Here is a 27,397-nt window from a genome sequence, read left to right as displayed (position 1 = left end):
TAGGTCTTAGTACATATATTTTTACATACACAGAATCCAGATATTTTTTTAAGATACATCATGCCATGCACATAATTGTATGAGGAATGTTGATTATAAGAAAAGACTTAAAACATAAGAAAACAAATAAAGAAAATTAAAACTTAAAAATTCCAAAATGAAATGAAAGTAATAAAACAGTTACTAAAAAGGCTTGGCTCAGGTTTGACTAATCTTCCTCTTTTGTGGATTTCTATTTTACTCTTTTTGTAATGATGCCAGAAGGCTCACCAGCATCCTCCAGACCCCGTTTCATTGATTTAGACGCTAGAAGAAGAACAAAGACTAATTAGAAATCGACAATTCTAAAAGAATAAACAGCTGCCGTCCTTTTCTCTCAGGTCAACAAACATACCAAGTCGTCTTTCAAGAGCCTCCAGCTGCATCATTTTCTCCCTCATAGCTTCTTGTTTTTTCTTCATTTGAGGAGACTTCATGTATTGTAAGTGGTCCTCACGGTCCTTTTCTGCCTTCTCTCTCTTTTCCACAGCTGCCCGGTACTGACTGAGCAGATCTGTCGATCAAAGAAAAAAAAAAAAAAAAGAGCTATTAAAGCACAATATGACTAAACACAAGCATAAAAATAAACTTAAAAAATGACTAATTAATGTCACCTATTTGTTCTTTAACAGCGTAGTAAGGCTGGGGGATGGGGGCTCCAAACATTTTCAATGCGCCAGTTAGTGGGGCTTTGTTCTGTTTGCCTCCGAACTTGCCCTTGGCACTGATACAGTCTCCCTCCCGGGTCAGTATGGTGGGACAATGCATGTTGTTCTGCACCACCTGTAAGCGACAGCACATTTAGAGCAACAACAACCGTCGGCCAGTTAGTCTATGGCACTGCTCTGTCAGCAAGCATCACTCACCACCCGTCTGTAGTTGTTGGCAGACTCCAAGTCATCAATCAGAAGAGTCTCTCCAAGGATGTTTTTAAACACTACAGAATGAGCACAAGCAGAAAACCTTTAGACATGTTTTAACAAACTTAAACACATTTAAACTTTACTGCTTATACTACTGAAAAATTTAAGAGATTAAAGGGGAGTTAAGAGCGTAATCAAGATGGCTATTTAAAGATTTTGTAACCAAATATTTATCTCTTACATTAAACCATATATACCCTGAATCAACAGACCCAACCAACTTCTTACCTATGAAAAAGAAAATCATTACTACAATAAAAAAAATATTTAATGCTGTGAAAGACGCCCAATTTCTGCTCCCATGAAGGGGCCCCCTGTTAGGGACCCCTCATATCCTATGATTTCCTATGTTGGATACCAGGTGGAACCATTTACCCAAAACTCAACAGGAGTGGTGGGGGCATGAAGGAAATACCCCAACAACAGCAAACACAAAGAGACCTGGGTAGCTTCTAGAAAACCAGAGAAACCCTGGACTTGTGCTATAAATCTGCGATGAAAAAACAACACGTAGGCAATGTTACACTGTGCAGTGGAAATCCATTCAAGAAAGCTCACCTTTGTGACAGCTCTCCTGGTTGTGGGGGTAAATTAGGAGGTCTCTGGCATGGACCGGGTTCCCAGGAGGATCAAAGAGCATGTGGCCATTTCGTATGTGTGGCAGCGGCCTGCAAGCAATTCAAACTTTAGAAGAGACACTGCAGAGATGATCTGACATTTAGAAGAAGCAAAATAAAACCATGCACTGTTCACTGCTTTAAAGGATGGTACTAGTGTCACTGAAAGATTTAGCTCCTCAAAAACAAATCATGTACAGTATGAAATCATGTACAGTAGACTAAATTAATAAGGGTATGTTTTTCCTGCTCGTCTGGGCAGCTGTTGACAACCATTCATTTCTGTATGTTTTGATAATTAATTCGCAGACTCTACAAACTTGCTTGAGATTCACTATGGTAAATCATCAAGTCTGCAGTGTTTTAGTTACATTAGGGATGCGACTAATGATTATTGCCATTATCGATTAATCTGCTGATTATTTTCTCAAATAATGAAATATTTATTTGGTCTACAAAATGTCTTGTTTTGTCTGACCAACAGCTAACAACAATTGGTTTACTATGACAATTTTCTGACATTTCATAGGCCAAAATGAATCAATTAATAAAAAAAAATCTGAATTTTAAACCAATCTTCACTTAAACCAAAAAGTAAATGCTGTTAATGGCAGGAAAAATACATTTTTGTAACTGAACATGGTTTTTCATCAAAAGCTAAAACATGCAACAGTGAAGGTATAATCCTTTAGGTCACTGTCATCAGCACACAAACACCAAAGAACAGCAGGAAGTTGTTCCTCCCTTTCATAGACGATTATAGTAATTATAGTCGCCATTATTTGTATAGTAAACCAAAAGGAAAGAAAGAAACTAAGTCTTGTATCATAACAAAGAATTTATATTTACACTTTTTATTGCCCTATATTGTCCAAGTTTCAAAGCATGCATTAATTTATATAAAATTTCCATTGAATTGAAATCTATATAATAACTGGGTGAATGAAAGCAGGACTTCACTGTAGTTGTCCTTGTTGCTTAATTTTAGACAGCCTGTGCAACTGGGTGCTGCTCAAGATCTTTAAATTACTGTTGTTGGAAGGCTTGGAGGAGACTATAATCAAAGACACACAGGAATATCATCAGGAAAGCTTCTCAGACGCCAACAACAAAACTGAAATGAATGATGATGCATGAAGGTATAATACCAACAAGGTGTTAGGCTTGATGAACACACAAATACAGCTTTAAATTGCTGGAGGCCAACTGTCTGAGCTTTTTAGTGTCACATAAGACCTTGAACTATATTTGTTTTAAAAATCATCGACTCAAACTGTGTACCTGTTATGTGGTTGCACATAAATGCTGTCCAGGGGCATGACCTGCTGCCTTCCCTGGGTGTCTCTATAGATTCTCCGTGCTGCTTCTGATGTTCTGGTGATGACACAATCCATGTCACCCCTGATGAACCAGGAGATGACTCTCGCAGCAGCGTCATCCTGCACATAGGCCAAGTGGCCAACCTGCATTCAAAAAGTAAAGTTTAAAAACCCATCGCCTTTCCTCACACAACTCAAACATTAGCCCAAACATCGCTCGGACACATCTGCATGGAGTCACCGTTTCCCTAAATGACTCACATTTTAAAAAAGGTTCTAAGCCAACAAAAAAGTCCCTTTTCTATGACATTACCATTCCCAAAACATCCTGCTGCCCCCTGAAGTTGTCACGGACAGAGTAGACTCTTCTGGGCATTTTCAGAATCCTATCAGCTTCTATATTCTTCTCTTTTAGGAATATGTCAATGTCTGGGATCTAGAAAGAATTAAAAATACACAAATATCATCTCCCAATAAATATATTGAGATTAGATCACAGTTTCTACATATACTGAAAAGTAAAGTGAGAATAGAATTGAAATCTTACAGATAAGGGTTGTGCTATTTTCATGTTACTCAGCACATTTCTAACTTCAGTCTCTTTGTTATTTGCAGTCAGGTATTGATCTGGTATGGAAGAAACACTTTCAATTAGAGAGAATTCGAAACAAAATAGAAGAGACACACAAACATACATGGCAGCACACTGCACAGACAGAAGACATGCCTGTACTTAATATCAGTTTATTTAAACAAATAACAAAACAAAAGATAGAGAAGGTGAAATCCTACCTGTTAGCAAAGTGAGGAGTTGCTTGTTATCAGAAAAAAAGTCATTTTGTGCAGTAACAAAAGTGGCGAGGTCAGTTTTCTTCTTTAACATCTCACTCATTTTCAGTTGGCTCAATGCATCTAAAATGGAAAAAGACAAACAAGAGACAAACTTAAAAAAGGTTAAATAAAGCAAACTGGGAATCTAACATCACACTTTGCAGTTATTTTTGGTTTTATTTGCTCAAACCTTTTAAGATATTCATCAAATTCAGAGGCCGTTTTATCGGCATGTAAGTTTCAATAACAATGGTGTCAAAGCATCAAAATACAATTCATCCGTGTTCACAAGTATGTTCATGTGTATGCCATGTCTCCTTCCCCCAGGAGTATTTTTAATTTTGAGATGTCAAAGTAAAATGTTAAAGTAAATGTTCCTTATTTTAGTGAATGACTTACATTTTAGATAATTTACTGCTACCAGTCCAATACAATGAAGGGGAACTGAGTTTTGTTTCTGGTCTGCAGCACTGTGTCTGAACTACACATTTACCAAAGAAAAAGTCCACATGAAAACTGTTGACAGCAGTTTTTTGATTCAGAATAATGGAGACTCTTCTTCTAGAAAGAAAGGTTCCTCTTTAAATGCAATTTTTAATGCTGTTAAATTCACCTCCATTGTATTAGGCTACTGATATTTTACTAAGAGATGTATGTCTTAAACTGATAAAATATGTTGAATGTTAAATTTATTTACTCAAAGTTAGGTTGTACAAACTTCAGCCCAGCTGCAGGGTTTTGTTAAAGAATAATAAAAAGAACATCATACCATTGTAAAAATGAAAGGTGAGCTCAAAGGGAAACAGCGGCACAGGAAGCATTGACACTTGAGGTTGGAAGCAGAGGGTGTATGCACTGCCATCCTCACCAGGGCTGTTCTCCATGATAGCCAACCTCTGTGGAAAATAAGTACAATTATCATACGCAGGGCCCTTAAATGCCACAATAAATCTTCTAAAGAGGAACGGTTACTCACAGAGATGTGGGCCTGTCCCTCTGCCAAGCTAATACGATGTGTGCTCCTTTTGCCTTCAAACAGAGGGAGGTTTTTGTTGCCAGAGCTTGTTATAGAAACAACCACCTGCCCGCCCAGATCCTGCCCTGCTGGGTTTCCATACGAGTCCTGGAATTGATCAAGGCAACTCAGTCTGAGTTAAGTCAGGCCACATGTACCAGCTGATAAACCACCAATACCACAGATTTAAAATTCATATATCTAACAATACATAAACATCAATGATGAAAGACTGACAAGCTCCTGGTCAACTCACCATTATCCTCAGAGTCATGTTCTCCACCAAGGTTCGGTTAACAATGTCCGTGCAGCAGGAAACGAATGGGGCTGGTGGCTGGGCGTCGGGTGCCAGTTTGACAGGCTGATTGGCTACCACATTTAGAGTAATCTAGGAGAGAGGAAGCAGTGGTGAGGTCAGTCATTTCTCTCAGGGATTATGACCTACAGCCCTGTACAACATCCCTGTTGAATAACAATGAGTATAACAACTCCACATGCTTAATATAGTATCCATATACTTTGAGTGTACAGATTGTAGGTTCAACCGACCTGATTACTGTACAGGTAGTTTGTTGCGTCGATGCGCAGAGAAAACTGGACAATGTGTTTCCCAGCACGCTCTGGGATTTCTTTATCTCTGCAATGAAACAGGCAAAAACAGTATTTACATATTTACCATACAGACATTTGATTGGTCAGCTAACGATGTAAGAAAGCAAAAAAGTGCATTAACGAAAATGTCAAACTATTCCTTTAAATATCCTGCAACAACTAGGACAGAACAGAAACAGGATGTGCCAGCATCTTACCTAAAGTGAAAACAGTCTTTCCTTTCATTCTCCATGGATTTACTACACACCAGCGGGGTGGCCTAGAGGGAATAATAAATATTAGTTAAAAGAAAGGCAAATAAATATCAGTGGCGGTCCCTCTGTCTGTTAGCAAATCACTCACTGTTTGTGGAGGAGTTTTTCCTAACGGCACTCCCTCCCACAGCCACATGGATGCAGCAGCTGGGTTAAAAGTTGTCATCGGGCTTCCTTCATCAGACACCACAGTGACAGAGAAGACTGAACAGACACACACACAGCTGCTCTTAGTTTTGCAAAGACAGAGATTAAACCAGCTGCATAAGGTGAAACAAATCAGGGTTGAGTCAGAGAAGAGAGAAGAGGTACAAATGCAAACCTGGGAATGAGCCTCCTGCTGGAAACATGGCAGTGGTGTCATACTCCACTGACAGGCTGACAGGTTTGTTGGGATCAGGTAAAACGGTGAGATTCACCGATGGACCAGGGATGGGTTTGTTGTTGAAGGAACCTTTAAACTCCAGCTGATAGTACCCCCTGGTGGAACAACAGGGTAACAACACTGTCGATAGTAACTGGTGGGACATTAGCTGTGCCTAATTTCAGGAATCAACTCACTGATTTGAGATAAAGCTTATTGATTATTGTACTGTAACACTCACTTTGGTCCGTTCACACTAGAAACAGTGAAAGCGGCTTTCCCTTCTAAGTTCACTGGTTGTGAAGTAATAGCTGCCGTCACCTAGAACAACAAGAAGATCTCATGACATTTAAATCACTCTGTCCAACTCATCGGTTACTGACCATCAGTGACATCAGTTACTAAAAATGTGTAAATGTACAAGGCCTGGGCTGTTTGTATCCCCTGTCACGCTAACCTTCAGTGCTGGTGGTGAGGGCCACAATTCCACCACAACCCTCTGGTCTGAAGACGGGTTTCCCCACTCGTCAGAGAGTTGGATAAGAAACGGCGTGGGGATGCCGTGGCCATTTAACACCTGCAAAGGCTTGCACATAAAAAAAAAAAAAAAGTGCTTTAATTGTCATTTGGACCTGCTGAACATAAAAAAATACACAGCTGTGAGATAAGTCTGTCTTACCAGCTCTGGCCCACTGACTAGTTGAAGCTGTGCAGGGTTTCCAGCGGTCACTTCTACCTTGACACACGCCACATATTTCTGGTAGGTGAAGCACATCTCTCTCCAGCCAGGAGTCCCACACTGGAAACGTATTCCTGTCACCTTGACAGAACTATTCCCCTCCTGATTTGAACACACAGAGTGAGGACGTTTACATCAACCTGCAGTACAATAGGTGCAGCACATTTGGACAATCTGTGCTGTCAGTGGGTTATCAATATTGGAATGACGTACTGCTCCCACTTGCAATAAGGGAGTGTCTTACATATCACACCTTTAAGACACATCTCAAACACTGGCTTAAGTTAAAACAGATTTGTGGTCACTTTTACCGCCGTATGCACCAAAATGTATTCTCTTTTTGTTTGTGTACTTCATATTTGTAGGAGTGTATTGTGTCTTGTAATGTTTTTTGTTTTATGTTACCTGCCTTGGGACTACGGCTGTAAATGAGCATTTTTGCTACAATCTGGCATGTTTACATTGTGTATTTTGAAGTGATGTTCATTTACATGCATTGTCCCTATCAAATAAATAAACAAACATCTTTTAATTCTCTATTTGCTCTCTGTCTCCTTTGCTCCCTTCCTGAGCCATACTAGGTTTTGGTGACCCAGCCTAGGTATTGTTAAAAAACTGTGAGGTTTGGTGTCAACGTCTTATATTTTTCAAGCCATCGCTCACCCTGGTGCACCTCAGGTATCTCAGGAGCTTGCTTGCTTGCTTGCTACATAACTTAGTTTTAACAAGTTCAAACAAACTTTACAGCTCATGGGCACATTGTTTGGCCATTGCCAACAGTTTGGGGGAACACACTGTCTTCTAATGACTGCATACTCAACTGCTGGCCCTCTACCACAAAGCCACTTCCCTGTCCACGCTGCTTAAGCAGAGAAGGAATATTCACTTTCTTCTTTTAATTTTAGGAGGTGTTCCTTATCAGTGCAATTATGCAAAGTGCAAAGTTTTACTACCTTGGTTACTTGGTTTGGAGTTTAGATAGGAGACAGAGGTGAAGAGATCAGGGTGCAAAAGAAAGGAGGAACTGCAGTATGCCTCATACCTCTCATTGTTATATAGTGGAAAATATATAGGACATTTGGACCCACAACTGGCTGCAAAACATTTGGAATACTCTTTATGAGCTATTAATTATTATTAGTTATTTTAATTGAATTTTTATTCTTAAAATACATAAAAATTACTTTGTTTGGGGAAAAAAAACTAAGCTAGGATGGAGACAGAATGAGTGAACGACTACATTTCAATTTGGGGCGGGTCAACAATTCCTTTAATCTCCTAATTTTAGTTTTAAATGTGACTATCTCTGTTCCTACCTGCCATGTAAAGGTGATGGCTGATTCATCCAGCCCCTCAGCTTCCACAGTCATGTGGTTTACACAGATGGAGGTTAGCCTCTTGGTTTCATTGTCAAACCGATCCACAAGCTCCAAGTCTGTATGAGGAAAACATTGTGTCATCTAGTGTGAAACTATTCTGAAAAAGTATGATTTTTGTGTGATCAGGTTCATACTCACTGATGTTTTCAGAGAGAGTTTCACCCAGCTTCACTGTGCTTTGGGGCAGAGTTGCTTTTAGCCGATGTGGTTCATCTGGACGAGGTCTAAAAACAAAACAAGTAACAATATTGATTTTTACTTTCTTGTTAAATGAATGTATCTAATGTTAAATGTGTCCATATGAAGCTACAGCCAGGAGACAGTTACTGTATCTTAGCTTAGCATAAAGACTGGAAACCCTCTGTTTCCAGAGTGGTATCCATCTTCTAACCCAACAAGCAAATTTCCCAAAGTGAACTTTTCCTTTGAGCTTGCAATCTCAGCTTTGAGTTGTGTATGTGGCTTACATTATAGTAAAGGAGACAGACACACTCTGGTCTTGGTAGGACACCTGGAAGAAGCGTTGTTCGTGCACCTGCGTGGGGACCATTATATCAGGCAGTTTCCCCTGCAGCAAATATTTCAGATCTACCTCGCTTTTCCAATTAACCTTAAACACAAACACAGTAAACAATCAAAAGTCAGTGATAAGCTGGGCAGTGTTCAGATAAAATGACTCCTAAATGTGTGATTTATAGTAGAAATGCCCCCCCCCCCCACACACACACACACACCCACAACCAAACCGAGAGTAGCTCTGAAATTTGCAAAACAAGCATCTCCATACTAATATGACAGGATACAGTAAAAACAACAACAGGAATACATTGCATTATAGATGTCAGACACACCTTGATCTTAGAAGCTATTTCAGCAGTGAGGGGCACGGCTCTGCAAGCCTCATCATACAGCTTATAGAACAGACCCTCCAGTGACCCTCCGGCCAGCCATTCTACCCTTTCATCGTTCTTCAGCACCAGATTCTTGTCTTCTCGACTGTAGATCTTTATCAGGGAGACTCTTGTGCTGGGCATCACCTTCAGCTCCCTCACAACTAATGCTATGCTCTTCTGACTCTGGTAGAAAAATGGAGAAGGAATGGAGACATTTGGAAGTTTTAATCAGAGAATGTTACATTAGAGAGAAAGCATTAAGTGTTTAAGTGTGAAGTCTATTTTTGTTTTGTTTTTTTTACTTACAGGCACCTCAAATTGAACTTTGAGTGTTTGTGGTTCTCCCTGGATTATTTTCACATTTATGGGCTTTGTCAAAAGCTGTCCAGCTCCTGTGCTGCTGCAGTCAACTACTGCTGGTGGAAGGCCCTGGACCTGGAAATCCACATAGGAAGGGATGAGGATTAAGCAACAAAACATACTAAATTTATTCATGTTTAATCAAATTTAGAAAGTTGGAAGATTAGGGTTAGAAAGATAAGACTAGTCGCTCTTTATGCATTTGGACAGAGCAACATGATGTGTGGAGCTCCTCAAGGCTCAATCCTTGGTCCACTTCTATGTAACATTTACATGCTTCTATTAGGCTGCACTATAGAGAACAACCACATTAACTATAATAATCATACAGACTACACCCAAATTTACCTGTCTGTCAGTAATTTGCAAAGATTCTCTCTGCACAAGCATTGAACAAATGTGAGCGTATGTGCCTGAACCTTTTTCAGCTAAATGCAGACAAAGCTGAGATATATTTTGTGCATAAAGGAAGGCTGGGAGTTAGCACTCATCTCAACTCTGTATCTAAAAAACAAAAACCAAGTCAGAAATCTTGGTGTAATCTTTGACTGAGTATTCTGAATTCTACCGCGCTCAAAACATAGCTAAGAATCAGAAGATTCATGTCCAAATGGGACAAACTAATCCATGTTTCCATTTCCAGCAGGTTAGATTTTTAACAACTGTCTTGCATAAATTATATAATTTCCTAAAAAAATAGTTAATCAAGACAAATTGAAGGCAGACCAAAGTATTATTTAGTTTAGTTTGGGATTCTTTTTTTTTTTTTTTTTTTTTTTTTTAATTTGTAAGATTTAAATCACAATAACAGCAATTCTGACCACATGTGTGTTTTGTTCCCTGGAATGAAAAACAATATTGTTTTTGATGTCTTCTATTAGAATGATGACTAGGACTAAGATGCCGTTCATTGAGATTTAATGGGTCCTGCTGGGAGTTTTTCTTGAGCTGGTAAACACACAAGATAAACCCTGGAGACACAAGACTCTCATGAGACACACAACCTCTTACTGAACCAGAGGAACTGAAATACTGCTGCAAAAACAGACAACATATTTTTTTAGTTTAATATATGTAGTAGGATGCTGAATTATGGTGTGATTAATCAAAATACTCCTTTTGTAGTTGAGAAAGGTTTCACACTCTCGCCCTCTCTCACACAAACGCGTTGCGTTTCCAAGCAACTGCACAGCCATACCTTGCAGTGAACCGTCTGTCTTGGGTGAGCAGTGATGTTTCCAGCCTCATCACGAATTTCAACATTAAACTTGACTGGGTTTCCATTCTCTACTATGACAGGGTTGTTTTCTGTCATCACATGGAGTGAATGTGGATTACCTGAAAAACATTATAATGCATCTGAGAAAACTACTGAATGTGTGGATGAGAAATCTTCAGCAGAGTCAGACGGGTTCAGACTCTCAGCCACAAATAAACACATTTGTGTGTGTGATGCAATATGTTTTTGTCCATTACAATGTCCTAGGGCCCAAAATGACAACTCAAATTGCTTGTTTTATCCAACCAATGCTTCCAGACCTCAAATACATTTAATTTACAGTACATTCTCAAATGTTTGGCATTTCGCTTTAAAAGTTTCTTTATGTTTCAGCTCTACAAAAGTGAGAAATCTGCTTGTTGTCTATGACCGTTTTCTGCATCAAAACAATTCCCTCTCCGAGTTTCTCATCATGAATAATTTGAAAGCTACTTTATTGTATGAAATGAATAAATGCTTTCTTACCAGGGAGGAGACTGATCTTGATAGTCTGCGTGTCTTTTTTCAGGCCAGGCAGAATCACTTTCAGCTCATGTGTCTGCAAAATAAAAATATGGGATGGAAAAAAATTACAGAGGATGAACAGCTGACAAGTGATATTTAAATTTTCTAACTTTGTATGTAATATGAGTTGTGACCTTTCACATTGCCTAAAAAAGCCTGATGTTAGCAGGTGTGAGTGGGCTTTTTGACCAGTGTAAAAGGGGCTTCAGAAATCCTTCATGTATGTCCTCCATTATTAAATGATTATAGCTTTTCCATCAACCTTTCTAGTAGACAGGCAAAGTTAGTATGTCTTCTGAGAGGAGCATATTTTTTCTAACCTTTGATTGTTGGTAAGTCAGGACTTTTCCTCTTGCTTTGACGCCTTTTATGATATATGTGGTTCCGCTGCTGTTCACTGCATCATAGCTCAGATCCAGGTCACTAAAAGTTGACAATGGTAATGTTAAAGCAACTGTCACATCCGGCAAATTAAAGACATGATGAGATTTTTGATAAAAACCTTTTCATGTGTTAGCTGGTGAACGATTCATGTAGACTTAAGCTTGCAAATAGTTACATATACGTGTTTTCACAAACAAAGTGGAGTGACTCACCTGCATTTAAGTACAGGCTGGAGATCGGGAAAACCCATTGTCAAGTTGCCATATTGATCTTTTAAGTGTAGAGGAATGTCAAATGGAGTCCCTACGTGAAGAGTGGAGCTCACTGTACCCGTAACAAAACTCTCAGCATTTCCCTCTGAGAAGGAGAAAAGAAGCAGAAGTGTTTGATTGGACGTTCAGAAAAGGATAATAATAATGAACAGGACAGTAAACTCTCTGTGCTCCTGTTTCCTTTACCTTTGATGGTGAACTTGAGTTCGTAGCTTGGGAGGTTTCTGCCTCCAAAGTCGGTGGCATTACTTTCACTTATTATGGTGCTGAGAAACAGTGTATACCTCCCTGGTTTGATCAGATTCTCTGCCAAAGATGAAATGTTTGGAAAATGATAAATTATTTTTTTTAAGCAGATAAAAAAAATCAGACCAGCCAATAAGTAACTGAGAAAAAAATGACAATTAAAAAGAAACATACCAATTTTTCTGAACCAGAAACCCCACTTTGGTGAATGCTGGGCCACAAGACTGATAACATCTTCATTTGTTTTAGGACCTACATATGAAAGGCAAAAAGAGCTTATTACAAAATTCTTTGGCTCCAACTTTACAAATGTGTATTTGCTGCTTTTTTGTTATCTAATTGGCTTTTTGAGGGTTCAAACTCCTGGCAAAACAAAAAGGTTATATTGATTATTTTGACTCGACAAAAGGCATTTTCACTGTTTTATAGTCTGAGTAATGAGTGAGTCTGTAAAAACAGCACGCCTGTGAAGAGGTAAATGGTATTTAAAACCATAATAACAAAACCCCTAAAGTTATAATGAAGATTCTATGTTACAGATTTTTACTTTTACACATCTATTTGCGAGTATGACATCCTGAAGACTTTCTTTGGCAACACAGATGATCTTACCATGCTGAACTATTTTCAGTTTAATACACAGCTTTATCACTGTCGACTGGCCCACTGTTGGCATCCTGGATATTGACTCTCCCTTCTTGTTCAGAATTTCGATTCTGAGCGCCCCTGCAATGTCAAAGTAAAAGTACAAAACACACAGAATGACGTTTTGGCTCCATAAAAAAGGACATTTTTCAGTATTACCACATTTTGATGCAAACTGATGACTGATATGTGAACTGGTGTGGTGTGCAGACGATGCACCGTTTTACCTAACGGCATCCCAGCTGGACGGACAGCATTCTGGGGCCAGGGGTTACCGTCTGGCCAGTCCACTTTTAGTTTATCTGGAAGCCTGGAACAACAACGTATCATTAACTTGAGTTGATAAAGTGCCATCAGGCTTTAACAGCAACATCTGGGCAGGGAAATAGACACACAACTGATAACAACTTCATAAGCACTGAATCACATCCAAAGAAAGTGATTGCTCTTTGTGCTGTGTAAAGACGCATATGGTGGTTGTTCTTTGTGTTATAAATGCACTGTAGACCAGAGCACACATTAGATGCTTGATGCTACGACCGTTTCCCGAAGCTGCTTACTCACTTGGCGAGGTCATTTTCAATGTTTTTCTTGATGGCGCCATCAGTGACGGTCCTGTCGATCTTGGAAATGGGTATGATCTTGGTCATGCCATAAAGTGCTTTGGGTTCCTAGGAAGCAAATTTGTTTGTCAATCTCATGTAAAATACAAACTCAATACAATACAAAATGAGAGTAAAAAACTAAGTCGTGTTTACAACTTGTCAATGTATCATATCTGCTTTCTAAAAAAACAAACAAAAAAACTCTTAAAATGTTCATTCTGTTGCACGAGATGAGAAAGTCTGTATTCTCACTGAGCCGCTGTAGGATATTAGATATAGGATGATGGCAAAAACTTTTTTTTATGTTGAATCATGTAGATGACCCTGAATATTTATCAAAACCAGCGCAAATACAGTATGAAGAAACCCTAGATTCTTATTTTATAAGATGTTAAACTACAGGACATAATTTCTGAGTTACCAAATCTTTAAGCAGTTACCTCCAGTTTAGGATTTTTGTCAGTTTTGCCTTTATTAAGCAGATTTCTTTTGTCTAAAGAGACAGTGGGATAAAGAGGCAGAAAGGACTGACATGCAAGGAAAACCCCTGAGGCAAACACACTCCATAATTCCTTTCTTACCAGACACACTTCAACTTGTCCTCCTGTGGCAAAGACATCGTTCCTGTGATCTCCGTACAGCAAAAACCGAACCACAGTGCCATGATGAATGGGGTTTGTTTTCTGAGACTTCACCTGTATGAAGACGTGAGTAGGCATCAATATACAGTAGAATACAGAATCATCAAAATACACGTGTTCACATATACAGTACATTCTGTAAAAACAAAACAAAGAGATTCTCACAAGTTGGTCTTTTTTATATAATTTGCCGTCCAATTCGATGGAGGAAAATGTCGCCCAGGGCTGCTGCATTTTCTTAGTGGCCACATCTTTTCGTGTTATGATCTCCCTGAAGCCCAGGAACTTCACTTGCTTGTCCCATTTCTTGTGACAGTTTTGGAGCCACTTCCTGAAGTCCTTCTCAATGGTACTTCTTTGTGCCTGTGGAAAGTTTCAGCTCTTTCACTCTAAGAAATGGCTTGAAGCTGCATTAGAACAAATAGAGATTTATGACTACTAGGAGGAAGAGAGACTCTAGAACACAATCACCTGTCCATTAATGACACGTGTGAAGATAGTGTCCTTGCCCTTCACTTTCATCTCCAGGTCCATAAAGGTGAGCTTGTTCGTGGTGACCTGGAATCTGTCATCAGTGAAAAGCACCCCCGAAAACCGACTGAAACACTCATCGGGCACATCGTTTGCTCCTTTCTGAGTACACCACTGAAACCTGTAAAAAATATACAACAAGACATGAGAAGACCAACAAAGGCGTACAGAGGGCAGCGAGAGGGAGTGGTAGGAGCAGGGGAGTGGTTTGCTTTTGTGTCTCATGTTAGCACTAACCTGCTTTTTGTAGCATTAATATAATTGTTTGACATTTTGAGAAATAGGTTTATTTGCCGTCTTGCTGGGAGTTAAATGAGAGCATTGTTACCATTCACATAATTATATGCTTAATATGGAGCTGGAGCTCCAGTGATTTTACCACAATAAGGTTGTTGAAGTTTTTCAGTCTGAACCAAAGCAGTGGATCAACCAGCTGGTTGTCCTGCTGTGACATTGAATTTTCTAACTAATGAAAAAACAACATTTATTAACTTTTACAATCGCGGAATTAAGTTACCTTTTATTCTTTTACAATGAAAATGGAAAAAAAAAAAAAGAAAACTAAATAATTAAAAGTATTTACTCATCAATTTTGCCGTAAGGTATGAGCCGTCCATTCCAGAAACACTCAAAGATCGGCCTCTTTCCTCTTGCCTGATGCTGGACTCCAGACTCATCTTCATCATTAGCAGGTGCTGATAAACGAAGGAACAAAATAAAATCTACAATTTGCTCCAACACTGACATATATCATAAAGTTTGTTCAATATCTAAGTTTGAATACCTTGCACAGCATATGGGTCAGGAGGGAAAGTCTCCCTGTCGTAAAGGAAGGGATGATATCGAATGAGTCCCTCCACCGTGCCTCTGTCTTGTCCAGTGGTGGCCTTAAACTCAAACGTGTCTGCAGTAGCATTTATGTACAGAGTCTGCATGTCATCGTCGACTTCCCTGAGATTCATCACACGGGGACATCTGTTAGACTTCTCCCGCAAGGTGACCTGATTAAAAGAGGAGAGTCAAATAGTAATCGTGCCATAAGCAAGATGTGGAGTAGACGTCATTCTCATCATCAATTAAACTGTTTAAGACCGACAGCCTCACCTGAATGTCAATTTTAGGGAGATGATCTGAGTTTGTAGAATTGCGACTCATGTCATTTCCATTGACTCCATGGATGTAATAGTGATATATGTGACTGAAATATGGGCAAAAAATCTTTTTAGTTAGAACTCAATAAAATCCCTGTAAAGGGACTTTGGACTGTGTTTGGGATGGCGGGGGTGAATGAACTTACGCTAACTCTCTGGTCCACTTTGCGAAATCCTCTTTCAAAAAGGTGATATGCTCAGACTTGATTCCTGTAATGACCACGGCTGTGAAGCTTTGCTTCCCAGGTTCCTCAGAAATTAATTCGTGGAGGAAACGCTGATCGTTTTCATGCACATGTGAAGAGTCACCGGGCTGCAGGAGGAGAATGAGACATCACACAGAGGACAGACAGCAGAGATGTTAACACAGAGGACTCCATATTACCTGTTCCAAATCATGATCGCCTTAATTTAAAGTCACAATTACAAATACTTAATCTGAGCAGAGTCTTTTCAAATAGAGCGTTTACCTTCCTGTTTCTGATGGTCCCGCTGTAAACATCTTCTTTGTTCTTTTCTTTTCTCTCAAATTCCTCTTTAGACAGAATCAACTCATGAACATCTGGGGAGCCCACTGGTTTGCTGATCATCTAGTAATTGAATAAATGTTAATATTTACTGACATGATGGAATTTAAAAATTTAAGGGAATCTTAGTGTCTTCTTAGAATCAGAGTGCATCTCTGAAATTTTTTTTAAATTTTTTTAATTTCTGTGCTTACCCTGGTTGAGTCTCCAATGAAGAAAACAGCCTGTTTTCCTCCAACTCCAAAGTAGGATATATCACTGTTGAGACTACGAGGGACAGGAACAGGCCGAACATACCCCTCTTGCTTACTGTTGTAAAGACAAAACGAAAACCAGAATTACCTCTTCAGTTATATACCTCCACCACTCACACTAGTTTCAGTTAACATCCCTGTTTATGCACAATCATATCAAATATTAGTCATGTGTGTGAAATTTTATCATAACTGCTATGTGAATTCTTGAGTTATGGCTAAAAACGTGTTTTGTGCACCGGTAACAGTGACCTTTGACTTTTGACCATCAAAATATAATCAGTTCACCCTTGAGTCCAAGTGAATGTTTGTGCCAAATTTGAAGAAATTCCCTGACAGCATTACTGAGCTGTCACATTCATGAGAATAGGACAGATGGATGGACGGACAACATGAAAACATAGTCCCTCCGGCCCTGGCTGTCGCTGTCGCTGGCGTGGAAGCATAAAAACATAAAAATAATCTAATCTTGGGCACTCAGAAGTTTGGACAATCACATCTAATCTGAAGATTTAAAGTAAAGACCACCAACCTTGCAAATGAGCTGTTTTCCCTGGTAAATTTAGAGAGTCTGTACACTGCCCAGTTATTGAGCTGCTTAGACGTCATCCCGCATCCATTATCTAAGACAATCACTGCAGGCTTCCCAAGACTTTCATCAAAAAGCTGGACAATAGAAAAGAGAAGTCAGTCACTATCGCAGATTCCGCTAAATTAATAGTAAAAAAATATGCAAAAGGTTCAAATGACAAATATGTGTCTACAAATGATATGCAACTGTTTAACCAACCATTCGTAACTCTATTGTCCTAATTCCTGTTTTTTTAGCTGTAGCCGACAGAGCATTGTCAATCAACTCAGCAACTGCATAAGCTGGGGAAAAAAAAGAAAAAAGAAGCAAGTTATGAGTGATGCCACACAGCCTAATTCTCTCTGTCCATCTGAATTATACCAACTTGAGTAGTTAATGACTTATGTTTAAATCGCGTAAGCACTTACGTAATGAATTCTGTCCCTCACTAGAGTAGTACTCATATGTCCCACACTGGATCAACGTATCAAAATGAGGCCTAAACATGATGTGCTCTTCCGTTGCCACTGGAAGAGCTTGGTCCTCCCTCTGCAGCAAGTAGAGGGTACTGCCATCCTGAAGCTTCTCTACATTTAAAACAGTCGTAATCAGCAAATTCAGAATGAGGTCAGCAAAACTCTGTTTATAGATGACATTTACTGTACAACTTAACAATAGTTTCAAATGTATTGGTTTAATTTTCTCATCTATATTTTATGGAAGCATATTGTTTACTTTTGTACCAACAGGGACTGATTTACTCACCAAATTTGTCAAAGTCCAGGACAGTTCTGTCGGTTGTGGCCAGCACAAATATTTCATGTGAACGGATTGCAAATTTCTGTACAAAAAAAATGGTGAAAGTGAGTGCCAACTGTTACTTTTTGTGTTAGTTAGTTACATTTTTCAATTTTTTTTGATATTTTAAAAACAAAACGACCATTGAAAAAAATTATTAGGATTCACTGATAATGAAAATAATGGTTACTTGTACCCAATGAGAAAAACAGGTAGGAATAGTGGGTAAGAGGGAGTAGAGGCGGATGATGAGGGCAAGAAAAGGAGTGTTTCACACAGAGATTGAAATCAGATGCTTGTTGGTAACATCTGACAAAAACCTTGTTAGATGCCCTGAATGTCCCTCTAGGAGGCCCGTAGTATTTTTAAGCATTAATTAAAAACATGTTTATCAAATTTAAGATGGTAATTCCTTCATATGTACATTCAGATGGCTTCCAGATCTTTAGTATACATATGGTTTCCAAAACAGTCATTTAAAAAGAATTTACTGGACTGGCACACAGACAGAATACTTCCTTTATCTAACCAGTTGTGTTTCCTTAAGGCAAATGACACATAACATACACACCCACCTGCCAGTTCATTATGCACACATAGTTCAAACTAGTGCAGTCCTGCACAACTGTCCTGCAACAAATCCTACTTCCATCAAGATTAATGTTCAGTTTTTGCTGGAACTGTTTTAGAGGAGGTGTTGATTCAACATTTTGGAAGATGTAGTTTGCGATGCAGTTTGTGTGCGATTACAAAATGATCATGAAGTGATCAACACCTCCCTAAAACTGCTCCAACAAAAAACTTGATTGTTTCCTGATATTTTATAGAGTGCTAATTGAATAATTAGCAAATCCATCACAATTACCCAGAGCTCAAAGTGACACTTTGACAAAGCAGGCTTGGTCCAACAATAGTCCAAACCTCAAAATCCTTAAAAATCAATAGAAAATAAATCAATTGCAAAGAAAAGGCAGTCAATCAGATCACTTGAGAAGCTGGGACTATGAAATGTTTGTATGATTATTTTTGGCTAATTGATTAATTGATAAATGGTTTCAACTCTGGTTGTATATTCTTTTGGGTAGTTTAATCTATACCAAATCATCGTACTTCATAATCTCTTCATATTTGTTGTATTTACAATGTACAAAGTAATAGAAAATAGAAAATGTTCAAGTATAAATACTTGAGTATTTGTACTTAAATTTGTACTTATGTAGGCCTACAGTACTTGAGTAAATGTATTCACTTATATTTACATATTATTTGCATGTTACACATGCAAATAATATGTAAATAATGTAAATAACCTTTAACTTCGACCAAAATATAAGTGAAAAAAAAATATAAGACGATATTTAAGTTGAAATTAAGACAATAAATTCAAATTTAAGACTTTTATATAGCTAATGTGCTAAAACTCTTCGACAACCCTTTTATTGAAATTCTTGATTGGAAGATAATTAGTACAGCTGTAAGATGTAGTGAAGCATCAAGTTGAAACGTGACCCCAGATTTAAATTTAAGGTTAATAACTGAACTAACTTTAAAATATGTTTAAACTGCCCCCCAAAACCAAAGTAAAGTTAGAAAACTTTGCCTTTTGCAGAATTTGAAGAAAGGTATTGAAGTTCAGCCCACTTGTGTTCAGCTCGGTCCCAGTAACTTTTCTGTTGTCAAAGCGGCAGTCATAAACACGAATCTTTCTCGGTCCTCTTCCTTCCCGCCAGGAGGACGCAGCAGAGGGACGCTGACCGACCGTGTTCAACATTTTCTAAGCTACGTGTAGCCTATATCGAAGTTTGCGGTCGTTTTAGTTGCTGTATCACATTTGACATAATGTCGTATCAAAGATTTCAGCAGTGGCTTTATTTCCCTTTAAACTGAATTTAACTCCTCCTCGAGTCCTTCGTGTTGCGTTCAACACCTTCGTTTAAAACTATGGTTTAAACCGACGATGCCGAACTCCGAGCGTCTCCTCCTTTGTTGAAACAAACTGTTGCAGAATAGTCAATACATTCCGTCGTTATACAGGAGCTTTACAAAAATACTACCCTGGAATAATGTGCGAACACTCCCAAGTCTGAATCACGGTTGTTTTTTTTGTTATTCCCATCCTATTAACATTACGTCAACGCATCAGAATCTCTACGGAAGCCCGCTCAGGACCAACGCAGTTAGTTTCCTTTTCTGCGAAGTAATCATAAAACATACTGCTGAGTCTTGAGCTACGTGTACTTTTGGTTTCGTTTTTAGGAAAGCGGAGCTGTTAAGATTTATTTTTGTGTGGCCCTGGGCGAGTTGTGGCTTGCTACGTTGGAACGTAATGCAGATATGTGAATCGCTTTAGCTGTAACCAACCATTTTCACAATGGCCGTGGTGGTCCAGAACAGCGAAGGCTGGGTTTTGAATGCATGCTCACTCATTGATCAGGGCTATTCGCATTGCATCCGATGGAGAAACGGTCGAAAGTCACAAGTCAAGTGTCGTTTCAAAAGGCAGTGTTTTCAGATTTTAAAGAGCCATTATTGTGTGAATGCCAGTGTTGCTGTGGAAGGAGGAAACACGGATATGTTACAGAAAGTAAACAAACCATCAAAGGTAAATCCTGTGCCACAAAATTACTTTACATCAGTGGAGGAATGCAACTAACTACAAGTACTAAAGTACAGTTTCGAAGTACTCATGCTGTTGAGTAATACCAGTTCATCCTAAGGGTCCCTGGTGCAAAAATGTGTGGCAATTTCAATTTTTCTAGAAACCAGTATTGTAGAGCTCAGTCAATTAGTTGATGGACAGAAATTTTATGGCAACAATTCTGAAAAAGATTTGCAGGTACCAGATTCTTAAATGAAACTTAAATAAAAGTAACTGTCAGTTCATGAATTTCCCCTAGGGGATAAATAAAGTATCTATCTATCTATCTATCTATCTATCTATCTATCTATCTATCTATCTATCTATCTATCTATCTAGTTGCAGACTCATAGTTTTCTAGGTGTTAATTACTTAAAATGGAATAAGATATTTAATAATACAGCATCAATTACCTTTTGATTCCTGGAGCAAAAATCTTGTGTGAATAGATTTATTTTGTTTGAATAATCCAAATTGATTAAATACATTTAATTTCTTTCATAACATAACACATCTACAAACGCATATTGGAGAAAGTTACTTTACAGATTCAAAGGACAATTACACACATAAAGATTAAACCAGGTCATAGGGAAATAGACTTGCTCAGCATGTCAATATATTATAGTCAGTCAGAGCAACTAGCTTTCCAACCTCAAATCAGTGCAGCATAATGCAATGATGTTTTTATTTTTCTGTTATGATTGTGAATGAAAATATCTTGTAGGTCACATTTTTTGTTTTTTATTCTCAAGTAAAAACGTGGAAGCTATTTGGGTCGTGTTTGGTACCTGAATTTTTTGCTTGTGCTTACTTGTGCTTCTCCATTCCTCAGTGTATAATAACATAACATGATTTTCAGAAAAGGAAACGAAAACACAGTGACCTCAACCAGGGGGAAATTGATGCACAAGCTTTTCACGAGAAGGTAGGTTGACTCTCATTCTCTAAATATAAGTCCAAGCTGCATATATCTTCTTTAGAAAGACATTTGTGTCAGCAGGGGTCGTATTAAACCACTGAAATGAATGTGTCACAGAGAGAACAACTGGATTGGGGAAAATCAAACTTGATGTTGCAGTCACATTTCTTATTCAGTTGGTTGGGGCTGTAGACTACAAGACTGAAGATGGGTGGTGTGGAGTTAGAAAGAGGTGACCTCACCAGACCTCTGTAGCCTGCTCCTTTTCTCCGCCTGAGGCCAGCAGCTCAACGCTACATTAGCCACTATTAGAACACACCTACTCTTCAACAGAACTGTCGGCAGCTGAGTTGCATTGTGGGTAATGTAGTAATAATGTGTTGACAAGAAGAATGTGTAGTATGTCTTGTACCTTTAACAGCCAGGATGACCCCCCACAAGGTCGTAAAGTGGCTTTAATGTCCTGCAGTTGATGTTGTTATCATGTAAGAACATCAGCGTCTCTGGGGTTTAAGAAAGCTGCTTCCTCGCCTGGCCAATGATAATTTTGACACTTTTATTGTGAGAGGTGAGAAGGACATTTGGCGATCCCAAAAGTCCTTGAAGATGTCTGTTGTAGGCAGCAGAGAACAGCTTCCCCTGATCAGAGTAATTTCTCACTTTGGATGATACTACATAAAAAAGTTTTTAGTTGCATTTTTGTTTTTAAATAATGTCAATAAATGAGCAGTTAGTTAAAGTACATCAGAACTGAACAAAAAAAGTGCAAAACTTGAGTAAATGACCATGTTACTTTCTGCACTGACAAACCTTACAAGTTTAATTTCATGCATTTTAAATAAAGCCTCACAAATCTCAAATCCTTATATTTTCAGTTTATAACACCACCCAGTCACAATAATCTCTGTAATGTGTGCTGATGCAGATCAGGTCTGTCATCCTGGAGGGAAGCAAGTCTTTGGTGGACTCTGCTCGATACCTGGGATATCTGACCGGAGCCACGGACACGGTGACGGAGCCACTGCCCCTCCAGGAGTGCAGCCTTGCCGCTCTTTGTGAAATGGCTAAAGAGCTTCCTCTAGTGGACGAGGAGGAGCAGGAGGAGCGTACTCAGTCACTTGCCGCTGAGGATGGCTGCACATCGCATGTTGACTTGTTCTCCCGGGTAACGGAGAACAGGGAGGACGAGGCCACGGTGGTTACATTAATGGGAGAGGAATATGTAATACCACCGCACACAGCCTTCCTGCTGTCTGATTTCACACGAATCCAGCCGCTAGTCCACTGTGAGTGCAATGTGTGGAACAGTGCGTCTGAATCAGAGAGAAACATGAGGCACAAACATGACAACCCTCTCTGAATTTAGTGCCGTAAATAATTCTAGTGTGACTCAGTGTGTTTCTTTGAATTCTCATCAAGTGAGAGCATATTAGTTGTGTCTGTTTTCTAAAGCTGCTTGTTTTTCACACAGATGGAACAAAGTTTGACTTAATAGTTATGGATCCACCGTGGGAAAACAAGTCTGTGAAAAGGAGTCGCAGGTAATTTGGCTATTTTAGAAGGTGTAAAGCAGAAAGGAAGATAAGATTTCATTGCTCTCAAGGTATTACTGTACATAAGGCAGTACAGACGTATCTTAAGAATCATACTGAAGTAGAGAACGGTATGGTGAATGCATTTACACTGATTACATCTTTTTTTATTTATGTTTTTTTTTTTTCCTCAACAAAGATACAGTTCTTTGCCCTCATCACAGCTGAAACGGCTGCCTATCCCCCAACTGGCGTCCACGAACTGCTTAGTCGTCACCTGGGTCACAAACCGGCCCAGCCACCTGCGTTTCGTCCGTGATGAGCTGTATCCACACTGGGGGATAGAGGTCGTAGCTGAATGGTTCTGGGTCAAGGTACAGAAGCTTTGAATAGAAACAGCTCTCTAATGTGACCTGTTGGTGTGATTCCAGACGTTTGACGGGGGGTTTTGCTCTTTTCCCTCAGGTGACCACATCTGGACAGTTTGTGTTTCCACTGGATTCGCCGCACAAGAAGCCGTATGAAGTGCTGGTCCTGGGCCGATATCGTTCCTCTGCGGATACCTCCATAAGGTGTTAAAATCTTTGACTTCTGTCTTTCAGTTTTACGCCCAAACCCAAAAATCAAAATCATATTTAGTCTTGGACTTGTTTCACTACTTTCAGCTCCTCAGAGACGCCAGAGGTTCCCGTAGAGGACTGCCGCTTGATCGTCAGCGTCCCATCAGCTCTCCACTCCCAGAAGCCCTCACTCTCAGGTTAATATCTCCAAATACATCAAGCACAATACTGTTCTGTTTTACTGTGCCAGCAGAGGGCAATGCTGCAACATCAGTGATTGTTATCAGCTCCAGCGATGAGCTCTAAATCCTGCTATAGCCTGCACAGATGCAAAAGCAATGGCTTTAAGCTTGAATCAATTCTTCATGGGTGCATAGCTGAAATTTAAATTTTTGATTTTCTTCCAGTTTGCAAGGCGACAGCAGTTACATACAAACTACATACAAAATTATGACTACAATGTGTTTTTGTGTGAGAAATTAATGCATTTAAGTAATAAATTATTGATTTATTACATTATTTAAGTGGATATATCACACTTTTTGAATGTATAAATACCTTTTCCACTGCAGAAAGTTGGCATTTTCTTTTGGAAATGCTTACAGTGGTTGCAGATGGTCATGTTGGAGGAGAGAGCACTGCTCAAAGACAACATACAGGGTCTCTACTGTATCCATAATAACCACAGGGCTTGAATCCTCAACCAATGACAGGTTGGATTCGTCGGAATTTGAACCTCTGCTGCTCAGATGTCTCAAATTTATACTGTTTGCACTGGTTGTGGTGTGGCAGGACTTGACTTCAGCACAGCTCCTGCTACTTGGAATCAATGTAAGACCTTGACAATGAATATGCAGGGACTCTGAATAAGAGAGGCTTGACGTCATATCACTCCCTCTCAGGGGAACGCGATTTATTGTGCAGTATGGAGAGCAAAACATGGCCAGTGTTTGCCAGTGCCCTTTCAGGAGCACAGAAAAGCCTGCACCTCATGGAATTGGCTGGATATTGTACAAATACATTGATTTAAATCATAAAGATGCTATTGTGGAGCTGTGATACCATAGAGATTAAGTAGATTAGTATACAGATTGTGCTCAGTCTCCATGTGTGATTCTTTGTTCATTGCAAAGCCTCTCAGCAGTTTTACCCAGAGCTGGTTTGTTTATTCCAGTCACTTCATTTGTTGCCGTGGAGTTTTTTTTTTATGCACACAATATTTTTATTTATACTTGTCAGATGCAGAGACTGAGTTGCACTAATGATTAAATACAAAATGGTCGAAAAATATCTATTTGTGGTGCTTTTTCGTTGTATTTAAAATTAAGATTTGCTACTAAATGGCCGGAATGAGCAGCATCTACAATTAATATGTTTCAACTCCAGTTACTGTCCCTCTTTGGTTATTCTGCCAGAAGTGAGAAGCCTCTGTTGGCAGTGGGTGTGGCTCAAATCTGTGAGTGTAATAGTTAGAAATTGCAGTGTGGCATGAACTATTAGGAGAGCTTGACCCAAATCTTGTAGAGCTGCCAAATAAAAGCAGACCAGATTATTTATTTAAGATGATCATTTAACACCTAGAGGCTTGAGGGCTGATTTTTCTTGTTCTTTTGTTCACTCCTGCAATAGATAATGCAACTGTTAGAAATTACATAAAGTCCCCACACCTTCATTGCTCATAACTTGGCTGTACTGAGCGGTCACGTCGAGCGTGTCAGGTCTGCTCGAGCCAGTGGGCAGCCTCGACGGCGTGAAGCCACAACCCTCAGACCCGCAGCGCTGAGAAACCCTGACCCACTTCTGTTCCCCTCTCAGATGGGGCTACTGTCACTGACATTCGTGGTTGCTATGGAGAGATAAGGGACACCATTACTCCACTACGGATACGACACATCGTTGCCAGATGGTCAAGCTGCAAAAAATAAGTGTTTGCACTTTGCTCTGACAAGACGTGTGGTTTTTATTAACTATGACAGTAGCCCCATCTGAGAGAGGAACAGAAGTGGGTCAGGGTTTTCTCAGCGCTGCGGGTCTGAGGGTTGTGGCTTCACGCCGTCGAGGCTGCCCACTGGCTCGAGCAGACCTGACACGCTCGACGTGACCGCTCAGTACAGCCAAGTTATGAGCAATGAAGGTGTGGGGACTTTATGTAATTTCTAACAGTTGCATTATCTATTGCAGGAGTGAACAAAAGAACAAGAAAAATCAGCCCTCAAGCCTCTAGGTGTAAATGATCATCTTAAATAAAATAATCTGGTCTGCTTTTATTTGGCAGCTCTACAAGATTTGGGTCAAGCTCTCCTAATAGTTCATGCCACACTGCAATTTCTTAACTATTACACTCACAGATTTGAGCCACACCCACTGCCAACAGAGGCTTCTCACTTCTGGCAGAATAACCAAAGAGGGACAGTAACTGGAGTTGAAACATATTAATTGTAGATGCTGCTCATTCCGGCCATTTAGTAGCAAATCTTAATTTTAAATTACAACGAAAAAGCACCACAAATAGATATTTTTCGACCATTTTGTATTTAATCATTAGTGCAACTCAGTCTCTGCATCTGACAAGTATAAATAAAAATATTGTGTGCATAAAAAAAAAACTCCACGGCAACAAATGAAGTGACTGGAATAAACAAACCAGCTCTGGGTAAAACTGCTGAGAGGCTTTGCAATGAACAAAGAATCACACATGGAGACTGAGCACAATCTGTATACTAATCTACTTAATCTCTATGGTATCACAGCTCCACAATAGCATCTTTATGATTTTAAATCAATGTATTTGTACAATATCCAGCCAATTCCATGAGGTGCAGGCTTTTCTGTGCTCCTGAAAGGGCACTGGCAAACACTGGCCATGTTTTGCTCTCCATACTGCACAATAAATCGCGTTTCCCCTGAGAGGGAGTGATATGACGTCAAGCCTCTCTTATTCAGAGTCCCTGCATATTCATTGTCAAGGTCCTACATTGATTCCAAGTAGCAGGAGCTGTGCTGAAGTCAAGTCCTGCCACACCACAACCAGTGCAAACAGTATAAATTTGAGACATCTGAGCAGCAGAGGTTCAAATTCCACGAAGTCCAACCTGTCATTGGTTGAGGATTCAAGCCCTGTGGTTATTATGGATACAGTAGAGACCCTGTATGTTGTCTTTGAGCAGTGCTCTCTCCTCCAACATGACCATCTGCAACCACTGTAAGCATTTCCAAAAGAAAATGCCAACTTTCTGCAGTGGAAAAGGTATTTATACATTCAAAAAGTGTGATATATCCACTTAAATAATGCAATAAATCAATAATTTATTACTTAAATGCATTAATTTCTCACACAAAAACACATTGTAGTCATAATTTTGTATGTAGTTTGTATGTAACTGCTGTCGCCTTGCGAACTGGAAGAAAATCAAAAATTTAAATTTCAGCTATGCACCCATGAAGAATTGATTCAAGCTTAAGAACCATTGCTTTTGCATCTGTGCAGGCTATAGCAGGATTTAGAGCTCATCGCTGGAGCTGATAACAATCACTGATGTTGCAGCATTGCCCTCTGCTGGCACAGTAAAACAGAACAGTATGTACTTGATGTATTTGGAGATATTAACCTGAGAGTGAGGGCTTCTGGAGTGGAGAGCTGATGGGACGCTGACGATCAAAGCGGCAGTCCTCTACGGGAACCTCTGGCGTCTCTGAGGAGCTGAAAGTAGTGAAACAAGTCCAAGACTAAATATGATTTTGATTTTTGGGTTTGGGCGTAAAACTGAAAGACAGAAGTCAAAGATTTTAACACCTATGGAGGTATCCGCAGAGGAACGATATCGGCCCAGGACCAGCACTTCATACGGCTTCTTGTGCGGCGAATCCAGTGGAAACACAAACTGTCCAGATGTGGTCACCTGAGGGAAAGAGCAAAACCCCCCGTCAAACGTCTGGAATCACAACATAGCAGTCCTACAGTCATAGAGAGCTGTTTGCTATTACAGAAGCGT

The 27,397-nt window shown here is 39.5% G+C and overlaps 2 protein-coding genes across 3 annotated transcripts in view; one reads left to right on the top strand and one right to left on the bottom strand.

Annotated features, from left to right (window-relative positions):
* Positions 1-19,855, bottom strand: smchd1 (structural maintenance of chromosomes flexible hinge domain containing 1). Of its 2 annotated transcripts, none has more exons than XM_022767096.1 (47): positions 19,354-19,855; positions 17,721-17,796; positions 17,384-17,542; positions 17,175-17,257; positions 16,917-17,050; positions 16,325-16,439; positions 16,074-16,193; positions 15,750-15,916; positions 15,557-15,650; positions 15,237-15,453; positions 15,036-15,147; positions 14,393-14,573; positions 14,087-14,284; positions 13,862-13,975; positions 13,240-13,346; positions 12,903-12,985; positions 12,643-12,756; positions 12,205-12,282; positions 11,971-12,090; positions 11,725-11,869; positions 11,449-11,551; positions 11,090-11,162; positions 10,544-10,683; positions 9,292-9,420; positions 8,944-9,168; positions 8,560-8,702; positions 8,231-8,316; positions 8,030-8,148; positions 6,654-6,815; positions 6,432-6,560; positions 6,216-6,295; positions 5,933-6,090; positions 5,699-5,814; positions 5,554-5,615; positions 5,294-5,381; positions 5,001-5,132; positions 4,706-4,852; positions 4,499-4,625; positions 3,691-3,810; positions 3,446-3,525; positions 3,212-3,334; positions 2,861-3,042; positions 1,521-1,630; positions 906-976; positions 654-822; positions 395-553; positions 1-306 (listed from the first exon to the last, which is right to left on the bottom strand). In XM_022767096.1, the coding sequence occupies exons 1-47, from the start codon at positions 19,522-19,524 to the stop codon at positions 233-235; spliced, it is 5,895 nt and encodes a 1,964-aa protein (XP_022622817.1). In that variant the 5' UTR covers positions 19,525-19,855; the 3' UTR covers positions 1-232. The 2 variants fall into 2 exon arrangements, with proteins under 2 accessions (XP_022622817.1, XP_022622818.1); XM_022767097.1 differs by having other exon boundaries at positions 6,432-6,551.
* The window catches only part of mettl4 (methyltransferase like 4), a 19,653-nt gene continuing 12,106 nt past the window's right edge, over positions 19,851-27,397 (top strand). Inside the window, exons 1-7 of the mRNA XM_022767098.1 lie at positions 19,851-20,355; positions 21,254-21,319; positions 22,239-22,599; positions 22,785-22,854; positions 23,045-23,219; positions 23,311-23,417; positions 23,511-23,602. Coding sequence (XP_022622819.1) covers positions 20,125-20,355; positions 21,254-21,319; positions 22,239-22,599; positions 22,785-22,854; positions 23,045-23,219; positions 23,311-23,417; positions 23,511-23,602 — 1,102 coding nt within the window. The 5' untranslated portion in view covers positions 19,851-20,124. The remainder of the gene's footprint in view (positions 20,356-21,253; positions 21,320-22,238; positions 22,600-22,784; positions 22,855-23,044; positions 23,220-23,310; positions 23,418-23,510; positions 23,603-27,397) is intronic.

The sequence above is a fragment of the Seriola dumerili genome, unplaced genomic scaffold (genome assembly GCF_002260705.1).
Source record: "Seriola dumerili isolate Sdu_G_001 unplaced genomic scaffold, Sdu_1.0 BDQW01001124.1, whole genome shotgun sequence".
Classification (NCBI taxonomy): Eukaryota; Metazoa; Chordata; class Actinopteri; order Carangiformes; family Carangidae; genus Seriola; species Seriola dumerili.
Note: the sequence above shows the minus strand (reverse complement) of the source record. Positions and strands in the feature narration are given on the sequence as shown.

Excerpts from the sequence above, each read along its gene's own strand:
- smchd1 (XM_022767096.1), bottom strand. The coding sequence starts at position 19,524 with ATGTTGAACACGGTCGGTCAGCGTCCCTCTGCTGCGTCCTCCTGGCGG. Across the intron at positions 11,870-11,970 it reads ACTCAAGTTCACCATCAAAG|AGGGAAATGCTGAGAGTTTT; the intron begins GTAAAGGAAACA and ends TCTCCTTCTCAG. Across the intron at positions 9,169-9,291 it reads AAGTTCAATTTGAGGTGCCT|AGTCAGAAGAGCATAGCATT; the intron begins GTAAGTAAAAAA and ends TTTTTCTACCAG.